At 37.2% G+C, this 24843-nt stretch overlaps 1 protein-coding gene across 1 annotated transcript in view; it reads left to right on the top strand.

Annotated features, from left to right (window-relative positions):
* The window catches only part of plxna3 (plexin A3), a 157109-nt gene that overhangs the window by 106770 nt on the left and 25496 nt on the right, over window positions 1-24843 (top strand). Inside the window, exons 10-15 of the mRNA XM_052563751.1 lie at window positions 3104-3304; window positions 18623-18719; window positions 20898-21088; window positions 22304-22452; window positions 23207-23327; window positions 24479-24615. Coding sequence (XP_052419711.1) covers window positions 3104-3304; window positions 18623-18719; window positions 20898-21088; window positions 22304-22452; window positions 23207-23327; window positions 24479-24615 — 896 coding nt within the window. The remainder of the gene's footprint in view (window positions 1-3103; window positions 3305-18622; window positions 18720-20897; window positions 21089-22303; window positions 22453-23206; window positions 23328-24478; window positions 24616-24843) is intronic.

The following is a 24843-nucleotide window of genomic DNA, read 5'->3' as shown; positions in this document are numbered from 1 at the left end:
CCTGGCTTGTTTAATTCATAATTAAGTAGTGATTGGAGCTTGTTAATGAGAACAAGCAAACTGACATTAAGAGGGACGGGAAAGGAAATGTCTTCGGGGGCAGTTGCCTTCAATTTGAGCAGAATATACACAGCAATGGATGTTGTTAGCAGGTTTGTTAAGAGGAAAGATGGTGGAGGTTTCTAATTGACAGCAGACAACAATCAGCCAAGCTATTGTGATATTTAAGGACAGTTTTGATTGTAATATTAATGATGGTTGGATGGACTTTTTATCCAACGTTTACGTTTATTAGTTATGGTCAGAGGAATTATCAGGAGAGCTTAATGGTGGTTTTGGATGAGACTAATGATGTCATGTGCTAAAACTTGAGTGCACGCACACAATGGAGCAGCTGCGTCCCGATCCTAAACGGCAAAAAACTTGATGAAAAGCCCATTATAGTCCATTAGCAGATTCACCTGTGCTAAATATCTCTGACTGGAGTCTGTTAGCGCTCCTCCATGGGTTGTAATTTGTCCCCCTCGTTCTCATCACCTTGAATCAGCCTCTCGTGGAGGTACTTAGAAACTTTGTAAGAGAAAGGATTTAGTGTTGTGTAATCCACTCCAGCAGGAACTCGGAGCAGTGCTGCAAATTTGGTAATTCAGTCTCGTTCTCTCGGTTTTTGTCAAATTTCTGCCAGAAACTGCCTGTCGTTCTGTCCATCTGTTATCTATATCTGTCGTTTGTTCTATCTATCTGTCTGTCTGTCTCTCTCTCTCTGTCTATCTTTTGTTCTATCTATCTGTCCATCTTTTATCTCGGTGTGTTATCCATCTGTCTATCATCTGTCTGTGTGTTTGTCGTTACGTTGTTCTGTCTATCGTTACGATGTTATGTTATTCAGTCATCATTCTGTCTGGCTATTGTTCATTTAATTTAGTAATTGGGTTATAATTTAAAAAGTCTTTCTCAGTTAAATTCTAAATCCCGTTCATTGATGCACTGTTGAATATAATCAGAAAGTTTATTTACTTTTTCTTTTTTTGCTTTCAGTGACGGTTCAAAGTATTATTTGATGCTCGAAGCATCACATCCTTAGCTGAATCTGAAGTTGTGTATTGTCACAGAACGTACTGCATACATTTGATGAAGAACTTACTTTTTGGCTGGTCAAAGTATGTTCTGTTATTATGCAAGTGTTTGGCATGAAATACAGTCCAGCCAGGTGTCCAGAAAGCACACATCTGGTGTATACTTTTAAATCTTTTATTTTTACATGTGTTCTGCTCATTCAGACATGCAGCACTGTATAAAATTGTTTTAAAATACTTATTTTACTATACACTAAAGCCCCTTTCACACTGCACGTCGGACCCGGCATATTGCCGGAACATTGCAGGGTCGCCTTCTGTGTGAAAGCAAACACGTCCGGGATTGATTCCGGCATTGAACCCGGGTCAGGGACCTAGTAACATTGCTGGGTTCAACCCGGGAAGAGCGCTGTGTGAATAAAAGCCAGATCTAATGCCGTGTTGAAGTGATGACGCACGTTATCGTGCAACTCTTTTACCGGCTGTTTTGAAAGAATATCAATGTTCGCGACGAAAAAATATGTGCAAACTGTAATGAAGCAGAAATCAGTTAGTTCCTCACTTTCCGCTTGCTTCAGTGAAAGTATAACGTGCCTAGCGTTTTCGACTCGTACATTACACGTCACGCCCTGATGTCACGTGTCGTAACGGGATCTTTACGGGTTGTGTGTGAAAGCACGCACATATACCGGGTCATCACTGGCAGTGTGAAAGTGCAAAATCTAGCGACACGGGAACAATTGCCGGAACACTTTACCCGTGTATTTGCCGGAATGGCAGTGTGAAAGGGGCTTAAGGAAGTAGAGATACCGGGAAGCAGGAAAAAGTATTTTTGCAGACAATTGCAACAGCTGAAACCCTTTTCGGTGACCGAGCTTTGTTTTCTTATTAAATTCACCCATCCCTAGTTTCGCCTTATCAGAGTTGCCTTCTGATGCCCGTGGACGGTGTATTTGTTTACGGGCCAGTCGTCTGGAGTAATTTATCATTAGTTCACTGTTGTCATCTTCGGCAGAACTAAAGGTGATTCATCGTGCTCATTTTGCAGTATGAAGGCATGCTATCCTTCCTCTTGCTGCAGTCACCACCTGTGCACCCCTCGTGCCTCCACGGGGAGTAAATCCTTCCTTACAAACACCCAATATGAAAATGAGATTTATTGTCACGCTGTTATGCAAACCTGTGCAGATTGATGGAGGTCCGGGTTAAATAGTTGCATCATTGTTAAGTGTGTTGCTTTTTTGGCTCAGACTGGCACTGAGCTGAGCAGCTAGTGGCTCTGATTTATGTCTCCTCTGCCTGCAAATTGCTTTTACTGCCACCCTGATTATTGTTCAGTGTTAAATAGATTACAGATCGTCCGGAATAGCCTCAGATGCACAGCTTGGAAGGAGAAGAGCTGGTTTGCAACCAACACCTCTGTACATCCGTTGATAAGTGATAATCATCAATCAATTAATGTGGTTTGCCTAAACAGGAACCTTGTTTCTCTCCGTGTCGTCGTTTCTGACCTGCTCCTGGATTATCTCGGGATATGAGACTCATTTTCCATCGGTGTGATCAGAAGTCACGTCAATATGAGTGTCTTTGATGAATGCCGCAATCAGTTATGGGTAGAGTAGACTGTAATGACTCTTCTAGCGTGACTTGACACGCAGGACTAAGGAAGATATTCATTTACCGCTTCATCAGTGTGATCTGCCGAGAGAACCCGTGCTTCGTAAAATGGAGATGGATTCAAGTTCTGTGTAATAGGGTTTTTATCCTCAGATTGCTACATTTTAAGTTATTCCCGCCCTAATGGCCTCGATTTCCTTTCTTGGTGCATTTGTGTGAGACCGAATACCACATTTGTTGGCAAAGTTTCAGCCCGATAGACGCTATTTATCGTCCTTGAGCTCAATAAACTGGAATCAGTGTCATCTTTGGAATGAAAGTGGAATCAGTTATGATATTTATGAGTCGGGATTGTTTGTGCTTGGCTCCAAGACTGAATTATAAGGTATTGTCTTTTTTGTCGTTTTCAGGGTTGCCCGCAGATTCTGCCTAGCAGCGACATCCTGGTACCGGCGGGGATCGTTCGGCCAATCACGCTGCGAGCTCGGAACTTGCCCCAGCCTCAGTCAGGACAGAAGAACTATGAGTGCGTCTTTAAAATCCAGGGCAAAGTCCAGCGTATTCCCGCGGTCCGTTTTAACAGCTCCTGCATCCAGTGCCAGAACACTTCGGTAAGAGCACTTTGCTTTATTTCTAAGACAACAACTCTTTCACATATGAACTGTTCTTCAGTTTAGGAACACATGATAAATAGTGGATATTAATGCAGGAAAATTAGATTTTCTTTCCAGCAGTGGCTTAATCTGAAGGTTAAAGTTGACATGCTTTAGCATCGGCAGAATTTCTTCAAGAAATAATTGTGTTATTATTTATTCACCCTAATGTCAAGCACTAAAAAAAACACCATAAATATCAATGTAATGTCATGATGTTTGGTTATTAGAGACTCAAGAGCCAGTGGCATTTAGAAATATCCTGGATTCCATTCATATACACTACTGTACAAATGTTTGGGGTCAGTACAATTTTGTTGTTTTTGAAAGAATTTAATGCTTTCATTCAGCCAGAATTCATTACATTGAACAAAAGTCACAGTTAATACATTTACATTACTGCAAAACATATATGTTTCAAATTAATGCTTTTGTTAAATAGTTTTATTGGGCTGGTAAATTAGATTAATTAATTATCTAGAAAAATAACCCACTTTACCCATCCCAGACCTTTGTGGATCATCTGCCATTTCATACAGTTGATTGATGACTAATATGAGGCAGAGCAACAACTTACTGCGGGATGGAGCCTAGAGAATATCCCTAAAATTCAAGATATGGGGCAAAATGCCGTTTGAAATTTCGTTTCATATTTACATCACATAATTAATAAATATCACACAAGCTGTAGGCTACGTGCAATATCACACGAGGCAAATGTGATACTCGTCTTATACAACAGTTTAGATTAAGAACATTAAGAAGTTAATATTGTGTTATTTTAGACACAATGTTGTCTGTTATGCTCAATTTTGCAAAACAGAAGAAAAAGACAAATCAGAACTGTTAATCTCCGAGCAACCCACACCAGCATTTAATTTCTTAATCCACATTTTGAACGAATTTGGTGAACCATTTGGCGAGTTGAACCATTGGCCATAGTTGCGTTGGGTCTGAAGTGGCGCTGCACCGATCAGTGTATGACATCAAAGTACAGCCAGAGCGATTCAAAAGCTCAAGGAGTCATCTGCTCTATAAGCTCTTGCGGTTCTTTGATGACACCGATCGATCGGTTTGATGGTGATGATCCGCTTCAAGTCGAACAAGCCTAATGATTCATTGAACCATTCATAAAGATCCATTTACTTCACTCCTGAGTGAATCAGCCATTTAAACGAATCAAACGAATGAATAAATTACTCGATGACTTAATCATTAAAACATTTACCACCACCTACTGGCAGTCTTAGTTTATTATTTAGAGTATCATTTCATTAAATAAATAACTTAATATTTTCATAGTAATACTTATAAATTTAAGAAAATAAATTATTAAAGTTATAGTTCACCCAACCAAAAAAGAGAATTCTGTCATAATTTACTCACATGGTCCAAAAGAGTAGATGTAATAAATTTTATCAAACAAAATATTTCTTGCTGAACCTACTTTTTGTAATCTATGTTTGATGCTTTGCAAAACAATGACTTTAATCTTTTCAGAGTAATTTATCCAAATTTGATGTGCGATTAATTACCACATCATGTAATTCGATTAGATTACAAATTTTAATCGCTTACCAGCCCTACTTTTTGTGTCTCAAAGAATTCTGAAAAATGAATCATGGTATTCACGAAGATATTCAGAAGCACAAAGGTTTTCAGCATTAATAATAAGAAATGTTTCTTGAGCAACAAATCAGTGTATTAGAATGATTTCTGAAGGATCATGTGACACTGAAGACTGGAGGAATGATGCTGAAAAATCAGCTTTGCATCACAGGAATAAATTATATTTTTAAAATGTATTCTAATAGAAAACAGTTCTTTTAAATTGTATTTTAAAAAACCTAAAAAATCATTCAAAATCGAACTTTAAAACGGTGGCTTATTTTATTTGATTAATGACATACTGCATAAAAAATTATGGATTGGAACTTATAAAATGTGCATTAAAACATTCACTTTCATATTCACTTTGCATCTTGCTTGCCTTAATTGGCTATTTTGTTCTGCTGAACATGAGAAGAAAATGCTGTGAAATATTTTTTTGATATTCCAATTGCTTGCATAAATTAAATTCACAGCTTGAAAAGGAGAGATATCTAATTGCTCCCAAACAGTGTCGTATTTGATTATAAAAACACACTGACTTAAATTTCAGTCTGTTCGTCACAAAAGCTTGAGGTGCAGCAACTCATATTTATGATGGAAATGATCTTTTTGAAGATTATTTACTTTCTGTGGTAAGCAGTAAAAAGAACAAAATGACAGCATATGGGCTTGGAATGACACGAGGGTTAGAAAATAATGACAGAACTGTTATTTTTGAGCGAACTATTGCGTTTAATATATCCTAAACGGCAAGCATGTCATTTATTAATCAGCGTATTTTTCCAAGCGTAGCCTCACCCCAGATGGCATTTGAATAATTGTCATACGAACAAATGTATTGTTTTCTCTCATTATATTTGGCTTTGTGACATTATTTTTCCATTTAAAATATTAGCATGAGCTGCGAATCATCGCTTGTAGGGCAAAGAGATGGTGATGAATTTGTCTGAAGTGTGCTGAGAAAGCCAAGGTGACTTCTCGCTGAATCACTGATCATAAAAAATACGACTCTTTATCTGGGTAAATCGGCGAAGACATCAATTTATAACGCTGAAAGTGTTGTTTTCTCAATCCCAGTGAAAAATGGAGCATGTCAAGATGTTGACATTGAGAATCTCTCTCTCTCTCTCTCCCCGTCCTCCCGTTTGCTTTCATATGCGGGCGGTGCAGGCGCTTGCCGTCTGCGACCCATCTGGTTGTCACGGTAACCTCAGGGAATCTTGTAAGATAATTAGCTAGGCGCTGGACGTGCTTTGTAATTTGGCACGACAGTGTGACCCGGTGAAAAGGAATGCAGTGAACCCCATTTGCCACGCTGGAGGTGGAGTGTGTGCCCTTTGACCCCTGTACCCTGACGGGGTCAAAGGTCAATCCACTAGCCCAAACCCTGCGACAAGACAATTGATGTCCCGTCGCAATTTAATAATGAAGATCACGTCTGTAGCGCTCACGCCCGTGCTGGATTGATTGTCTTCCTTTCCCGGAATGACACATGCTGCTGTTCTCGTGCGGTTCGAAGGTCCCCTCGCAGGACCCCGGTGCAACTGTTGTCCTTCCATCTGTTTTGACTCATCTCCTCCTGTTCATCAGTCTCCCTGTCTCTGACCCGCGCTGCCATCTCCAACAGTGCTATGCATTTAAATTGGAATTGAAATGTAGCGACTTGTGCAGTCTAAACGTAGCCTCAGACCTGAAGACATTTAGATGCAAAGTGAGTTTTGCAGCTGCCTGTCAGTGATGATGCCAGTGCATATTGACTATATGGAGGGCAACAGGTCTTTTTATTTACATATCGCAGATAAATATGGACATAGGGATTTCTATGCAGGTCTTTTATTTGTCAAATCTTGCGAAACCAACAATTTCACATTGCCTAACATCTTGTGTCAGAAGGAGCTGTGATGCGACTTATCTGTCCACACTGACTGCAGAGCTGTTACACAGCGTGACATAAATATATTCCTAAATTGCTGACTAAGTTTTGTTTATGTAAGAGCATGGCCAGGCATATATATATATATATATATATATATATATATATATATATATATATATATATATATATATATATATATATATATATATATATATATATATATTAGGGGTGTTACAGTATGCAAAAAATCACGGTTCGGTACGTACCTCGGTTTTAAAGTCACAGTTCGGTTCATTTTCGGTACAGTAAGGGAAAGAAATGCAAACATTAAACTCTGCAGGTTGTTTATTACTATACACTCTTTTTTTAAAATTCTTTTTAATAAAATATACATAAAATAAAAATATTATAAGAAATAAAATACTGCTGCAAAGTTCTCCACTAAATAAAATACTCTCAGTCTCAAACCAATATCATATAATAAAATATAATGAAAAATATAAATAAATAACTATGATTACAGTGCAGCATAACCAATCCCAGCTTGTAGGCCTGCTTCACCAGAATCGTGCCGTGCCTGCTGCTGTAGGTGACAGGGAGACCGCCGACAGACCAGGCTCTTGTCTTCATCACAACAATATCTATACTTCATGTTGAGCATAAATATAAAGCCTACTGATAAAGGACACCGTCAACAGTACTGATGGCAAAATAGACTGTTTGACAGGTGCAATATTTGAAAATTATTAATTAAATTTTTTTATATTACATTTATATCTGTATTTATGTGTACAAAATGACATATAAACATATTTTCCTAATCAATTTTGCCTAGATACGCTTCCAACACGCTCGCATGTCGCGTGAAAAATAGGCATTGGTTCTATTTCTAGCATGTACGCGCGCCTGAGATGCGCATCTCACACAGGCAGTCTGCAAGCTCTAACCTGTTAACATGGGAGCCGAATTAAAAACGGACACGACATGCAGCTGAGACGCTTTCGCCACGAATCCAGTGTGTCGCCGGCTTTAGAATCAGCTGAAGGGCGGGATTTGCGCTGAACACGGAGACTTCCGCCACTTAATATGTTCGTTTGGAAACACAAAAATGTACTTGTGTTCCGCACACAAAATATTGCATTCCGTCATTGGGTACACACGTGCACCGTACCAAAAGCCCTGTACCGAAACAGTCCGGTACGAATACACGTACCGTTACACCCCTAATAAATAAATATATATTTATTTTTTATATATATATATATATAAAAATTGGAAAAATGTAAAATAAATTCAAAGTATGAATTCAAAATAACAGTAATGTATCAACATTTACATTATTTATAAAGAAATTTAAAATAGAAAAATTTTGTTTTTATTTATTTATATATTTATTTTGACATTTTAAATTAAGCAATAACGAATTTGATGAACAATCTCATTTGTATATTTCTTATGCTACACAAACCATTTGTTTTGTGCCTCTTTTTCTCATTGTCAGCTTGCAATGGCTGTCTTTTTTTTCTTTTGAAAATAAGTATCATGTTGGTCATGATAGTCCTAACTAGTATAGATTTGTTAGTATTTGTCACCTAGTTTGCATGCCCTGTATAAACCTTGTGGATTGTTCATTGGTTAACATCAGTAATTTTGATGGGAGTGATGTCGCTCACTTGTAGTGTTCTGTGGTCTGCATGGAGCTGCATGATTCAGGTAGGTGGCTAGTTCATGTTGACAGTTTAACTAACTTAAACCTGCTCAGAAAGGTTGGACTGCAGTGTTTCTAGATGAGATCTTTGTTTCTACCTTACTGTGATGGGAAACCAAACCCTTGCGTTCTCACGGTTTCTCCTCATCGTCCCCCATCCCCCCTTTATCTTCAGTCTCTTTGTCTCTCACCTCATTGTATTATCTGTGTTGGTCTGGACCTGCACAGATTAATTGATAGTATGATTAGCAGTGACACAGTAAAGAAAAAGCACATCATCTCTCTCATGACATGCATCTTTCCTGAATAGCAATCGAACATCAGCGTAGACCCTGATACAGATTACACTGACTCCCAGGAGAGTCATCGTCTGTCCACCACTCCCTCCCTCAGCACGTGTCCTCTCTCTCACACGCGAGGCAGTGAGAATCAATCAATATGGCCGTCAAGGCGAATGGCACCGCATAGTCTTCTGGGAGCCGACGGCAGGTGACTTTGAGGCCATGGGGTCCATGCTAATGAAATTGTGAGTGCCTTTGGATGGGCGGCGGCGAATCAATCAGTTTCAACTTCTGTTTACACGTCACCTGAGAACGTGTATGAAATGGTCAGCTATTTTTTTCTCGTACTCAAAAAAGTTAATCAAATTGCTCTGTTCGTTTACTTGTAGGTGAAGCAAAAAAAAAAAGATAAGGTTTTGGTAGTTATTGTTCTCTCTCTTATGCTTTTTTAACTTTCAGTTCAACCTCAGATTTGTACTCAATCATGTTTTTGCTGCAGTCATTTTTTCTCAATAGAACTTAGTCTTTTGTTTCTTTTCTGTATTTATTTACGAATTTCATAGGTGTGAATGGATTTCAGTGAATTATCAGTTAACTTCTGACAAATAAATAAATGTATTTATTGTGGATTATAGTGGACAATATTTTTTTTTCTTTGTTGTTAATAGTTTGTATTATTTTTATTTATTATTTGTTATATAGATTTTCGTGAATAATGAATTTTTCAATTTGTTTATTTATTTTGTTTATTTTCAACTCCATTCACTTATTTTTTAAAAAATCACTTTTTTATGGAATGACCCTTTTTGTAGCATGGAATTTCAGCAATTGTTAACATTAGTTTCCATACCATACCTGACCTCACAGTGTTGAAGACAAAGGCACACAAGCTATTGGTGTTGTATTACAGCTAGTTAATCAGCTCTTATCTTGATATAAGTGGTCTCCCTTAGGGCACGTCTCTCACTTATGCTGGAATTGAGGGGTCATTATTTTTGACAAAAATCAAGTTAACTGGCCCTGCATTTTGCATTTCCCGTTCCTGCCTCACCCTAGAATTCAGACAGCTGCCTTTTCAGTTTTTCACAATGCTGCTATTGTGTGGCTTTAACATCACATATACTCTACAAATAACTTTACTGGGAAAGCTGATGGTTGCAATAATATGACAACATGCTAATTGTTCTAGCTAATAAATTAATCAGTCGGTATGTAGTCATGGTTTCTTTGTGGAAAATGAAAAACAATCAGGGCAAGTGAACAAAAAAATAAAATGAAATTACCTAGTTAAACACTGTGTTCATGTTGAAACATTTAATGTGAAGTAATAGCATGCTAAAAGTTGATTGGACAAAGCTAACCAACTATTTGGTAATCACTAGTCTTGATGATGATAATAAACAACCAAATCATGTGAAAGAAAAACAAATATGGTATTTCAATAAGGTGTGCCTCAGGGCGATGTTATTGGTCCATTAATATTTCCAAAGATTTCATTATCAGTTATGAAATGAACAATATTTACTCTCAGGAAACAATACAAGGTACTTAAATATTTCGTAGCCACATTTTCAGTTGTTTTTAGTTCAACTGTTTACTTATTTTTAAACCTATGACCGCATGTCAGTCATATTTGACCATTTCCTTTGTTCCAGGCTGACCATTTTTCAGTTGCATGGCACTCAAGAATCACTAATGAGCAGCTTTAGCTTGAACATAGGTTTGATGCATCATCTGCTCATATAGTACATTGCTTGACAGAAAAAAAGATAAATGTTCTCATCCCTGCCAGAACATAATAACCACCTGCTTTCTCGGTGTACTTTTTAATTTTATTTTAGTCATAAAAAAACGCCTGTAATGGGTGTGCTTTTTGCTAGGCTGAAGTGAAATCCAAAGAAATTCACTTTTTTTCCAAGAAGAGAGAGGTGTGCAAAATACTCCAAATGAGTCCATGAGCCGTAAGTGTTGCTAAGCGCCACTGACCCCTTAGCGACAGGCGCCGGCCGTGTTACCCGGGAAACGCACCGCCAAAGGCCTTTTTTACACAATGCCCAAGTTCTGAACCAGGCTCTTGATGGAGAGAGCCCTCACAAAGAACCCCATTATCCTCGATGCAGGGTAGCGGAAGCTTTTTGAATAAAAACACTTATATGTTATTTTTGTCAGACATTTTGAACCACCCTCATTATTCTATTATTCTCATCAAGTGCTCAATCAGGCATTAGCCGTTTTGTGCCATACTACCGAGAGGAACACGTTTTAACGATCACCTGGGTTGCATGGGTTGAACAGTTTGAGCCTGACTACGGCCAAAAAAAAGTTTCTCTAAGTAATTTCAGTTACTTGTTCATGGCATTTCAGTGCAGTCACAGGCTTGCTTCTTTAAACTCTAAATGCTATTAGGTTGCCGTGCAGAAGCAGGTGGGTCTTATTAAAATAAATTTATCAACTAATGTGGTGATCAATCCACTGTATATGTCCCAGTCGTAATGTAACACATTAACTTCTCCCTGAGTGTTTCTCTGTGTATTAGGAGGCTCAGCTGCACTAGAACCTCCAAATGAAGAAATCCCTCCAAGAGCGATGCACCAGAAAAATGCTTTAGGTCAGCATGCTCAGCTCATTTATGGTGACGCGTGTTGCTTGCGCATCCATGTGGCCACCTTTCCTAATCCTCCTCGCTTTAAGAGAACCGCTCATACCATTATTTATTTCCAGTGGCTCTCAACCAAACCGAATCACATCATAGTTGGACTGACAGAAGCTGTATCTTTTATCATAACCCAGAATTCCCCTCTCCCAACCTAGAAATTAGCCCATGACGCAACATTCGGTGAAGTGAATTATATGCTGTTATTACTGGACTGTCGTTAGTAATGGGATAGCTATGATTCAATAATTAAGTTACCATAAAGTAGTGCCGCACACACAGCAGGCTCATTCTGCTCGTGCCATTGATGCCATTATGTCTTTTTTTGTGCTGAGTCTTGTTCAATTTGTAACTTAATTAAATGTACAGGTCCTCTGTCATTAAGATATATTGATTTTCATTCTGTCACTCGAAGAAGACGCCATTGACAGGTCAACTAGAGCCGGGTGTATCCGGAGAGATGAGGTCTATGAAAACATCTTTTAAACAATAAAATCCTATTAAAGGCTAAATACTTAGTTCTACCAAGTTCCACTTGAATTAATTGCAATCACTTAATTTCAAGAGAAGACTGCTTTTCGAGAAGCAGTGAAGAGTCAATATCTCCGGATATTCATCATCGCTGCTGCCATAAACGGTAGCACCGTATTAACTTAGCTCCAATAAGTGGATTATTGAGCACACCAATTTTTAAGAGTGGTCTCTTTAAAAACCCACGTGTCGCTAGCAGATACTATAACCTTTGATTAAAGTGTAAACGGGATTGAAATGTACCCCAAGGATGTGTACAAAGCTAAATCAAAATGGAGGAAATGGCCTTTATTCCTGTGATAGCACCCGTCCTGGGTTGTTTTTTGCATTCAGGGCTGCTGGTAAATTGAGGATGGTTTTAGAGGTAAGATTACTTTGCTGTCGTTTGCCAGTCATTTCCAGTGAGGCCTCTGACAGAACCAGGCCAGGCTGTCTACACATAACATGCTGCGATACAGTGGAAAGACAAGCTGGAGGAAAATCAATTCACTACTGGCAGAGATAAGCGGGATTGTATGGGCAAACACAAAGACTTCCACCCATTTCCACACACAGGCTAATCTCCTCAAAGCAAACCTTTCAACTCAGGAGAAGCAATAGAGAAGAAAACACATCAATTTCATGCAAATAAATAAATAAATAAATAAAAAATAATAATACACACACACACACACACATATATATATATATCATTTTTATTATTATTAAATATATTGTCAATGCAGTTTTCAAGTAAGGCTGCAAAGTTATTTATTATTTATCTTAATATTTTTTATAATTTTAGTATTCCATTAATTTTTTTATACAGATACAAACATTATATTAAAGATTTTATATATATATATATATATATATATATATATATATTATAGAAATCTGAGGATGCATCTCACAGTTTTCGTAAGCACGAGCAAAGGCTATATGCAATGTTATTGTTATTTTCTTGTTTTGTGTTCATAGATGTTTTTTATTTTCAGAAAACACAATTTAAAAAGATTTATTAAAAAGTCTCTCATTAGGCCTCTTTCATGCATTGTTCATGTAACTTTTATTATGCAAATAGTTATTATGCAAAATGTTTACACATCCGTAATGCTCGTTTCATCCTATTAAATGAAATTAACTAGCTAGAAAGAATGCGATAATTTGTTGAATGCAGACATTTACGGACCTGCTCTATGTAAATACATTGTTTGAAATGTCTGTGATTTTTGCACCATTATATGAAATGCATTAGTCCAAAGGCCTTTTAGCTTGAGTGCATAACAGCCCAACAAATTCCAAGATAAGTTAATGATGTTGAAGCCGTGACCTCTGCGACCTGTATGCCAGTATGCGGGTTGCCTGTAATTGACCTCAATTAAGACCCCAGCAGCTGTCTCAGAGGTGTATGGCTGCTGGGTGCCTGGAGTCAACAGGTTGAGTGAGGTTTAGTTCAGCTTTTCACCACCTTTTCCACAGCAGAGCTTGCTTGAGTTCCTCTCAGATATCCCCCCTCCCCCCCAGAACAGCTGCAGAAAGACTCGGGCTTTACCGCACACACCACCGAGGGCCATTTTCCACTCTTCAGGGCCTCTCGGACGGCTGAGGAGCGATGTGGCAGCGCTTGTTTTCTCTGTTGTGATTTATCTGGGCTGTATGGCTGAATGAACGCTGATGTAGCAGCTGACGTTTCAATCGGCCCTAATGACCGGCCGAGGCATGAGGTTTCATCGAGGCTGGGTGTTCTTGCGCTTTTTTTTCCAAAATAGATTTTGGTTTGGCCATAAATGGAAATAAATGCAGTGCAGTTCAATGCTGAGGGAGAATGCATTAAGAATGCTGTTTAAGCGCTGTTTATTTGTAAGTTGGCTATGTTGCTTTGCACTGTTAAAAAAATTATATTTGTAAATAAAACAAAATTACTAGTGGACATTTTAGAAGTGCTTATTTCAGTTTTTCATGTTTAATGCAATGCATTACCTGCCATTTTAAGTTGCAGGTTTTGCACTAAAACACCACATGCTATAACAAATTTGGGTGCTTTAATGAAGCAGATTTCTGCATAAATCATCCAGAAAACCATTTGTATGTATATAAAGCCAATTTGCATTCAGTGCAAAAAGTGTGTTGTATTTTGCACTGAATTAAACCATGTGCTGAACTGATTAGTCTCTTGAGTGTTTTCGTAGTTCTTTCAAATGGCATGATGATCTCATGTTTATCAGAGAAACAAAGTTATAGTGCGGTCTTGGCGGTTCATAACGCTGAAGTCAGAGCTTCTTCGCTCTGATAGGTTTACTCGAGTTCTCTTGGACTTCTCATCTGGTCTTGAAGTCTCTTAAGCAAGCAGCCACCGATCGATGCGTCTGATCAGTGATATTCTCTCAGGGTTGCGTTGGCTAAGTGCTCTCTGTGTTGCTAATTAAAACCCAGACAGTAAAAACCACTGTCACCTGCTTTCTGCTGCACCTGACGATCTGCAGCCACATGCTGGAGACACGCCATAGCAAGACTTAATGAGCAGGTTTTCAGTATTTATGTTACTGTGTGTGTTTGTGTGTGTATATATATATATATATATATATATATATATATATATATATATATATATATATATATATATATATATATAGTTAAAGGGGTTTTCAACCATCAAAGTACAAAATGTAATACCGCTTTTCCCCAGCAATTCCCCTGTACATTAAAATGTGTCCCGTGAGCAAACAATGGACTATAATACAATTTGACCATGATTTATAGAAGACACCCACTAAAATGTAATTCAGTAAAACAACAGTTCATATACTTCAAATTTTGTCAGGCATATTTACAACCAGAATCAATACGATGACATTAAAAGACTATTTAAAGATCACTGTGCAGCCCCAGAATGCTAATTAATGGTCATTTTAAATCTTTAACAATCTTTGCCTCTATCCTTCAAAATACTAGGTTTTACTCATTTGTCAGGAAAGTTTTTAATCATTTAAATAGCCCCCCCCCAAAAAAAATGCTATGGTCACATCTTTTGTATAAGTACAGTAGGGTTGTGCCGATAGACGATCGTATCGTGTATCGACAATAGTCAGTGATATCGACGTAAGCAGATGTCTCTGTTGATAGTCAGGACGCTATTAGGCTCATTCTCCTATAATAATAATAATAATAACAATAACTATTGTTACTTTTATTTTTATTAGGTGGCCTATTATTATTCGGCTATTAAACTCCCCAGCTATTTCACTTCAGAACCCCCCCCCCCCCCACACACACACACACACACATAGCACGCGCAAACGAGGATTAGAGTCTGTAGTTGCTAAAAAAGTCCATTTTGACTCTGAAAAATCGTTAAATCCATGAAAATGAAAGAGATAGAAAATAAAGTGTTGGTGTCACACACTTATTTACATTTAATGGCTGGTACACGGCAACACACTCTTCTCAAACATGAGAGATTATCTCTTTCATGGATTACAAATAAAGTAAAGACAAAATAATAACAAGGCGGCAGAGCGAATTTATCATCCATAGTGGTTCTCACATAGTCCTTCTCTTAAAGACTGATCACTTAATGTATAACACTCACTATGTGGTGATTACGTAGAAAGACTGCATGAGAACCACTGTGGATGTTAAGTTCGCTCTGCCGCCTTATTATTTTCATGCACACTCCACTATAATGTGATGCCAAAATACATAGTTTTGGCCGTTACAATCGTCTGCATATACAGTATAAAATATTTCATTGCACTTTAACAAGTAATCTGAACGGCCTATACGTGTGCACTATTTTAAACGAGCCCTCACTGACTTAGTTTAATGCTAAAGTCATGTTAGAATGCATCTCATTCTTGTTTCTGTGGCGGTGCGTCGAGCTCGTCATGAGGCGCGTGGTCCGGAGCACTGTATGACTGATTCGTCAGTTCAATTCAACTTTACTCCAAATATATGAACTTACCTGTTTTGAATACTTCATATTTGACGTGTTCGTTTATGTCCAATATTAGTGTTAAACTGTTGGACTTTTAATGAAATCTAATTGATTTTCACCGTTGACTGATTTTGCAGAACATTTAGACTGATAACTTCCTTGTGCAGATACGGCAGATTTGTCACAGGACAAGGGAGATGACAGTTGTGTCCGACTATATATGAACTAGCTGTTTTAAATACTGTATTATAATTAACATCAGTTTATCAGTATGTTTGAAAGTATTTTTTAGATTATTGGTGATTTCATAGGCTCTCTGCGCGGTTTAAAACACCAAATAGTTATGCTATGAAAAGCACAAAGAGTCCCTCTCTTGCTCCACCCATGCACAATAATATAAATAATGTATCGTCGATCTCATGGGCTGACGATATCACGATTTGTAAAATTACCATATCGCCCAACACTAAAGTACAGATCAGAATAAGTATGTTGGAAAATTATTTCAACACATTTTGACATTATTTTCATAAAAATGAATTGAAATATTAAAGAGCCAGTAAGATGAAAATTCTAAGCTTCCTATCACTGTTTACAAGTCCTGTACATTAGGTTTAAATCCATCCAAGGTTTAAAAACATTGTCATTTGGTCAAAATATCATTTTAAAATTACCTCATTTCTCAGAGATCCCCAAACGGTTCGCGCGAAGCTGTTCAAAAGATTCAGCTTCCTTAAACCCCACCTTTCGGTAGCATACTGTGTTCTGATTGGTCAACTGACATAGTTTTGATTGGTTGTTCCGCACACAACTCCACGGTAAACAATGCGTTAGCATCTGTTTGGGGTGAATTATGTCTTATTCCTCTCATCGCGAAGCAAACAGTAAAATAAAAAACTTGAACAGTCTCGCTGCTTTTTCTTCTGTGTGGGTGTATTCAAGCCACGCGCTTCAGTTTGAATCTGAATAGCGCATTCAGCGCAGGGGCGTGGTCACATTAGATATAATGAAGGGAGACGTGAAACACTAACATCGCGTTGTTTTCATATGGATTACTGTCACAGAATATCTGTTTTCGGCAGCACTAGTTTAGGTTTAAAGTAGACATGTCAAGCTTTCTATAGATATCTCTCTCATGTCTCTTCGTTGAGTATTCACGGAGTTACAGTTCATTTTAATGACGTGTTTGTAAATGAAGATCAGCGCAGATAAAGGCTGCAGACAGCGCACATACTGATAAGACGCTCGGGAGAAAACAAACACATAACTTCATAATCATACTTCGCTTTGTGATTCGGAGATGCTTGTTGATCTAAATAAAGTTGGTAATGAACCCTCTTTTATGGCCAAACGCTTTGAAAATCCCGCCTTGTACTCACCAAGATTAGAAAAGCAGTCATCAGTGAAATGTTGTGAACACAACAAAAAGGGATTGTTGTACTGCTCTGGTATTGTGGTAAAAATGAATTTTAGCCATTGGTTCTTCTGATTTTCATTCTTTGGCAGTGAAAATAAAACAAACTTGCCTTTACAATTAAAAACACACTGTCTCCTTGACATGATGCTCTCACACTAAACAGAGCGTCTGTGTGGGGGGGTGGGACAGGTCAGAGTTCCGTTTCTCCCAAGACGGCAGGCGGAGATTATTATGCAAAGTGTTCCTAGTGACGTACATAGAGATGGGCAAAAGATTTGAAATCTATAACGACTCGTTTCAGCGATTCAGAGTCGACTCCTTACTTTAGAAGCCAATATCTTTATAAATCGTGTACTTTTTGGTTTAATTACTTTGTACATTGTTTACACAGATGGACAGCTACATCATACACTGTAATACAGGTAATTTTTGATTTCCCATCTGTGGGGCTCTTCAAAGTAGACAGTTTACTTGCATTGAATATTTTTTGTATGTGAAATCACTTCAGTACATTTAATTTGATGTTGATGATAACTGTGATATATATAGCAGCTAACTAACTGTGTGTGTGTCATTTATTTTTAATATCAGTTAATAAAAATTTTATGCATTGCATTTCTTGATTCATTAAAAATCCCCCCCCCCCCATATATATAATATTATTGCCCTTTCGTTGATTTTGATTGCTTCCAATTTCCCCATTTGTAGGTCTCTTTGCAAAACAAAAATCTAAATGTAAATATATATTGTGGCTGTCAACAACAAAAAAAAGTCAGTGTTTGATGAGAAAAGAGGATAAGAAGTCATTGAAACTCTTGTTCTCTTTCTTTTTCCTGGTGTGGCCTCATCAGCAATGAAATGAGTGCTTGTGGATAGAGCAACAGAAACGCGCTTGTGTTGTCATCATCTCTGTCGGTGTGATGTCCAGATGATGTCAGTCGTGATTGGCCGTGTTTTTTCCAGGAGTGCTGTGGCGTGTGCAGAAAATTCTAGATCTGGGTTTAAGTTCATTTCCATTGGGTCAGGAATGATGCCATCAGAATTAATTCTGAGCAGGGCTGGTGGACAAAGCGACACGATCACATCATCTTCATCTGTAATCGTCTCTTGAGACATTCACATGATGTCAGTGGTGATTGGGCATATTTTGCCACGAGTGCTATTGAGTCTACAAACGATCATTTTTCTTATGGCTAAAGAAGATGTAATCATGTAAGCTTTGTAAGAGAGCATAAACCCTTTTATTCTGATATAGATGTTGTTTCTGTTGCTGTTTCCCACAGTACTGGTATGAAGGGAATGAGATGGGAGACCTGCCTGTGGATTTCTCCATCGTATGGGACGGTGACTTTCCCATCGACAAGCCGTCAACCACGCGAGGTAAGAAATCTCACACTTCACCTGGCATTTCTAAAGCTAAGGAGAAGACATATTGAAGCTGTCCTCTTTAAGTTCATATTTTATCGACATTCCCTGTGTCCTCTTGATTTGGGAAGTGTTACCTTTGTGTAAAGTAAAACTTAATGCATCTTTTATTTGATTTTACTTTATCTATGTTCAAACACACTTAGTTAGTCAGGTGTTCTCTCAGTCGCCGTGATCTATTTGATTGATAACAGGGCGCCTGCCTGCTTTAGCCTTATATAACCTCACATTACTGCAGAGGATGGTGTGGAGTCCGTGTCCGTTAGCTTTGAACCCGTCCACACCGCTGTCCGTTTGCATTTACTCTGAGCACTTTGAGTAGTAAGAGTGGAAAGACCTCCTGGAGTCGATATATATATCTCTAGAGGAGAACTTCATCAGGTGTGCTATTACAGAGTGCTTTCAGAAGCAAGGGAGGAATAGAAAGTCACAGCTCACTGTGTGTCTGCAGATATACAATCTCTGTGCTAAATTATTGGTGTTGTGTGTTTATTAGGCCGTGATCGTGTTTTCAGTGGCCTGTCATTCTGAGCTCAGATGGCCAATTTAGCCTTGAGATCCACCTTCCCACAGCTACCATCAAAGATACCTCATTTTGGCCTAAAATCTAAACCACCATGACTTGTATTCTTTTTCAAGTAGAAAATCCCAAAATGTGAAGATTTTTGTCCGAGATGGCAGACAAAGTATGTAAGGTCAAATATTGTGCAAATATTTATAAATATTATGTTATTTTGTTATATCATTATTATTGTTTTTAATATTTTAAGTGCACATAAAACTAAAAATCTATATTAAGTTAAATATCAAATTGTATTTAATATTTTATTTAATTTTATTATAAACTCAATTATAATACAATTAAATATTCCATAACATTTCATATTTATTTATTTTATATTTATAAATATATTATTAAAATATAATATAAGTGTATTATATTATTATGACGCATTTAATGTTATATTTTGTTATTGATATATTTTTATATTTTAAATGCCTATATGTGTAATATCATAAAATATTAAACCCCATAATCTAATATAATATAAAATACTGTATTTAGAAATATTATACTTTTATTAATACGGTCAAATGATTAATCGCGATTAATCACATCCAAAATAAACATGTTTGTTTGCATAATATATGTTTATTTTCTGTGTATATATATTATGTATATATAAATACACACACATACAATATATATATTTAGACAATATAAAATAATACGTGTCTGTGTTTATATTTTCATAATCAATATTATGGATAAATATATTTAATAGATAAATATAACATATTTTTTTCTGAAATATATACATGCATGCGTGTGTAAATATACACGGCACACATATATTATGTCAACAAAAACTTTTATTTTGGATGTGATTAATCATTTGACAGCACTAATTTTAGTAACTACTAATTTTAATCCTATTTTTAATATAAATATTGTTACAAAAAATAGGCAGCAAAAGTGGATGCCTCATAAGCTTGAATATGAAATTGTCTAAATATAAAAAAAAATCTGTCAATATTTCCAGATTTTCTATACTATGAACATTGTGTCTTACTGACACTTTTAAACATTCAATGATTTTTTTATATACATTATTTGCTTCTAGATGGGGTTATTTTTAGTTTTTTTTAATACAAATATATTTATTCACTACTGAAAAATGTTTAATTAAAAAACACTTAATAAGCTAAGCATATGTTTAGTCTCTAAACTAAAAATGAGTTGCTACCTGTGACCAACATTTCAAATCACTCACTTGCGGTTCTATATCTGTTTGGATGCTGTCTGTATAGATAATAACCAGCGAGTGAGCTCACTAGAGTTTGGAATAGAGCCATCGTGTATAGAATTGAACCTCTACACCCACTACAGCAGAACGCCTTGGTTTTCTGCTTCCTCGAGGCCTCGGGTCAGAGTTATTAGTGTGTGTGGGCAGCACATGAATCACGGCACAGTGAAAGCAGGCGTGGGTTTCGCCTCGGCTACCTTCCCCTTACAGTTCAATTATCGATTGGCACTGCACAGCTGGCACCACTCCAAACATGGCCTGCGTTTAACTGCCCAGCTGAGAGTACGGCTATATTCTCACTCTGTGTGTGTGTGTGTGTACGCAGCTCTCCTGTATAAGTGTGAAGCTCAGAGGGACAGCTGTGGACTCTGTCTGAAGGCAGACAGCAAGTTTGAGTGTGGCTGGTGTTTGGCCGATAAGAAGTGTCTCTTGAAGCAACACTGTCCATCACCCGAACACAACTGGATGCATCTTGGACGCCGCAACGTACGCTGCAGCCATCCCAGAATCACTAAGGTAATACACACATGTCATGTGAAAGCCATCCTTGTGTTCTGATGAGCCCTGACTAAAACATTAAAGTAAACGGCGAGGAAATACATGAATTATGTTAGGGACACTGAGTAGGTGGTAAATAATTTCTGTCAAGAATGAAAGTCATTTTATTATATTTATCTGTCAAGCATGAAAGTGGTCTCATAATATTATTATTTTATTATAAATCTTTTTTTTTTCTTTTTTTGCTTATTCATCTTTATTTATTTTTTTAAGTTTTTACTTTTTTTTGTGCTGTCAAAAGATTAATTGTATCCAAAATAATAATTTTGTTTACAAAATATATGAATGTGCACTGTGTATATATATAAATAGACACACATACAGTATATATTTTTTTAATATTTACATTTATACATTTATATATTCATATTATTGTAATTTATATTAGATATAAATATATTTAATATATAAACAACATTTTTCTTTAATATATAAATGCATGTGTGTTTATTTATATATACATAATAAATCTACACAGTATAGACATTATGTAAACAAAAACTTTTATTTTGGATGCAATGTTCGTGATTAATCATTTGACAGCATTTGTTTTTTAATATTATTAAATTATAATATTTTTTTCTTTATTGTTTACTTCAATTGTTTAAATTTTTAGAGTTCCAATTATTTAATTAAGTTTTTTATCTTTATTATTTATTTATTCTTGAATGTCTTTTTATCCCATTTGGTTACCTTTTTTTTTTTTTTTAAATTAGAACATATTTATTTATTTATCTTTACCTTTGTAACATTTTGCAGTTTGCAAATATTCATTCATTCATTTTCTAAACAAACATTCATTTATCATTATTTATCTGTATGATTTATTTAATCATCAATCTATCATTAGTATGTAAAAATGTTTAATATATTAGTAATTTACTATTTTTAGAATCAAAATGCGTGTATTTATTTTCATTTATTAAAAGTTTTCTATATACCTTTTTCTTCATTAAAGGTGTCCTCAAAAGATGTTTTGTCTGACTTTTGTAGCCATATGTCATTTTTCATAAATTGTCCCTCAAAGTATGGTTAACAGCACAACTGAAATAGACAATCCTCCTACATGACAAATATCCCAGACTGCACCTTTCAACGTGATGACCTTTAACGCTCTTAGAATTTGTTTCTTTTATATCCTCCAATAAGAAGCTGTCTTCTCTGTCTTTATAGATCCGGCCACTGACGGGGCCGAAGGAGGGCGGCACACGCGTGACCATCGAAGGAGAGAATCTGGGGCTTCAGGTTCGAGAGATCACTCATGTGCGCGTGGCGGGAGTTCGCTGCAACCCTGCTCAGTCTGAATACATCAGTGCTGAGAGGTGGGTTATGCTTCATGTGTTGCTATTTAAAGGGATAGTTCACCCAAAGATGAAAATGTGATGTTTATCTGCTTACCCCCAGGGCATCCAAGATGTAGCTGACTTTGTTTCTTCAGTAGAACACAAACTGAGATTTTTAACTCAAACTGTTGCAGTCTGTCAGTCTTATAATGTAAGTTGATGGGAATCACGGCTAAAAAATACAATAAAGCACACAGAAAAAAAACCCGACACAAACAAAACCAAATTAAACCCTGTGGCTCGTGACAATACATTGATGTGTAAAGACACAAAACAATCGGTCTGTGCAAAAAAACTGAACAGTATGGAGCTCAGGAGGACGCGCTTTGGAGAGTTCGCACAGTTTGGACATTGCGTGAATGAGAGGTAAAAAATTATATAAATACTGTTCAGTTTCTTGCACAGACCGATCGTTTTGTGTCTTTAAACATCAATGTATCAAAGCCGCAAGGTTTCATTTGGTTTTGTTTGTGTACTTTTTTTTGCGTGTGTGTTTTATTGTATGTTTTAGCCGTGATTCCCATCCACTTGCATTATAAGACTGACAGACTGCAACGGTTTCAGTTAAAAATCTCAGTTTGTGTTCTACTGAAAAAACAGTCACCTACGTCTTTGAGGGTAGGCAGATAAACATCACATTTTCATCTTTGGGTGAACTATCCCTTTAAATTGAACTGGTTTTTGGACAGTGCCCAGTGCGAGAGTGATTTCTGTGTTTGTTCTTGTCCTGCAGGATTGTGTGTGATATGGAGGAGTCTCTGATGTCGAGTCCCCCTGGTGGTCCGGTGGAGCTCTGTATCGGTGACTGCAGCGCTGAGTATCGAACCCAGTCGTCTCAGATGTACTCTTTTGTGGTACGTCCTGTATTTCTTTGTTTTTCTTGTCTTCTAGTGATTTATTTATTCATTAAGTTATGTATAATTTTAAATATGTTTTAAATCTGCATCTTTATCCTTTATATTATTTATTTACCATTTTAGTATTAATTCATAATTAATATTTTTTATTTTATTTATTATTTTACCATTATTTAGAATAACAAAAACATTTTTCTTTCATTCAACTTTTAGAATTTTAACAGTTTTTATCTACAAATATTTAAAGACAAATGTATTTTTTAACTGGAAAGAAAATTTAGATTTATTATTTTACTTTTTCAATTTTCATTTTAATTAATGATTCCATTTCTGTCAGAAAAAAGCCTTATAATTTCTAAGCTCTGTGTGAATTTATAGAATATTAAATGTGATGACAAAACGGCACCTGACTGGCCCGGAGAGGCTTCTGCCTTCTATTTTACACATAGCGGTTATATTTTAATCATTCTTTTCATATTGATTCCCTTATCGCTGCTAACATTTTGTTTGTAGTGGTTTATGCGCAACTAATCAATACAAATCCATCCTTTGAGACTCAGCCAATCCGATTTTGCACGTGAAACCGATGAATCGTTAGGATTCCCACTCCTCCATCCCGTTAGCCAATCAAATCAACTGGTGGAGCCCATGTGATAATATAGTTGAAGGAAAGGGGGATGTAAAGAATTACACAATTACCCCTTCCTCCCTGCTGAGTTTTAAGTGGTGCCCAGCAGGAATAGGGCATTAGTCTATTATCCCGAGCCCAGGAGCTTTACACGCAAACACACACACACACACACACATATAAATGGATGACCCTGCCTGGATTCCCTCAACATCTAATCAATAGCGTCCAGGCAGCTTCAGTCGTGCAGAAGGGTAAAGCAAATGAAAACACGCACTCTGACCAATTACACAGGTATGCAACTAATTACTGCAAGAGGACGGCGCCTGACAGGTCCTGCGTTGAAACAAACGAGCCCTGCACGGGGCGAGAGCAAACAGGACATTTCTATTACAGTGATGAGTGTAATCTCTTCATGTAGTACAGGAAAGAGGAAAACAAGCGCACGCTTGAGCGTCCGTATCGCGCTTCGTGAGCTCCATCTGTTCGTAAGTTAGCGCTGCTTTTCTCGTCCCTCTAGACTACGAGTTTTAACCGGGTGCGGCCGGAGAAGGGACCCGTGTCCGGCGGGACCAGGCTGACTATCTCAGGCCGACATCTGGACGCCGGGAGCAACGTGACCGTGTTTTTGGCCCAGGAACAGTGTCTGTTTGTCAGGTGAGCAGCGTTTCTGTCAGCTCTTAACCGGATCTTCCGGCGAGGATCACATCTGGGTCCCTCGGCATCTGTGGGATACAGTTGGGCTTTGGAGGAAGCGAGATCCGTCATATTCACATGAAATCGGATGAACGTTCGTGGCCGTCCTCAAATATGTCCACATGCTCCTGTGCCAGGAAGTTTTGCATTGCTAGTTGTGATTTTTAGCGAGCTGTGTGGTGATCAAAA

This window comes from Carassius gibelio, chromosome B8 (genome assembly GCF_023724105.1).
Source record: "Carassius gibelio isolate Cgi1373 ecotype wild population from Czech Republic chromosome B8, carGib1.2-hapl.c, whole genome shotgun sequence".
NCBI classification, from domain to species: domain Eukaryota; kingdom Metazoa; phylum Chordata; class Actinopteri; order Cypriniformes; family Cyprinidae; genus Carassius; species Carassius gibelio.
This window is presented reverse-complemented; position numbering and strand designations above follow the sequence as displayed.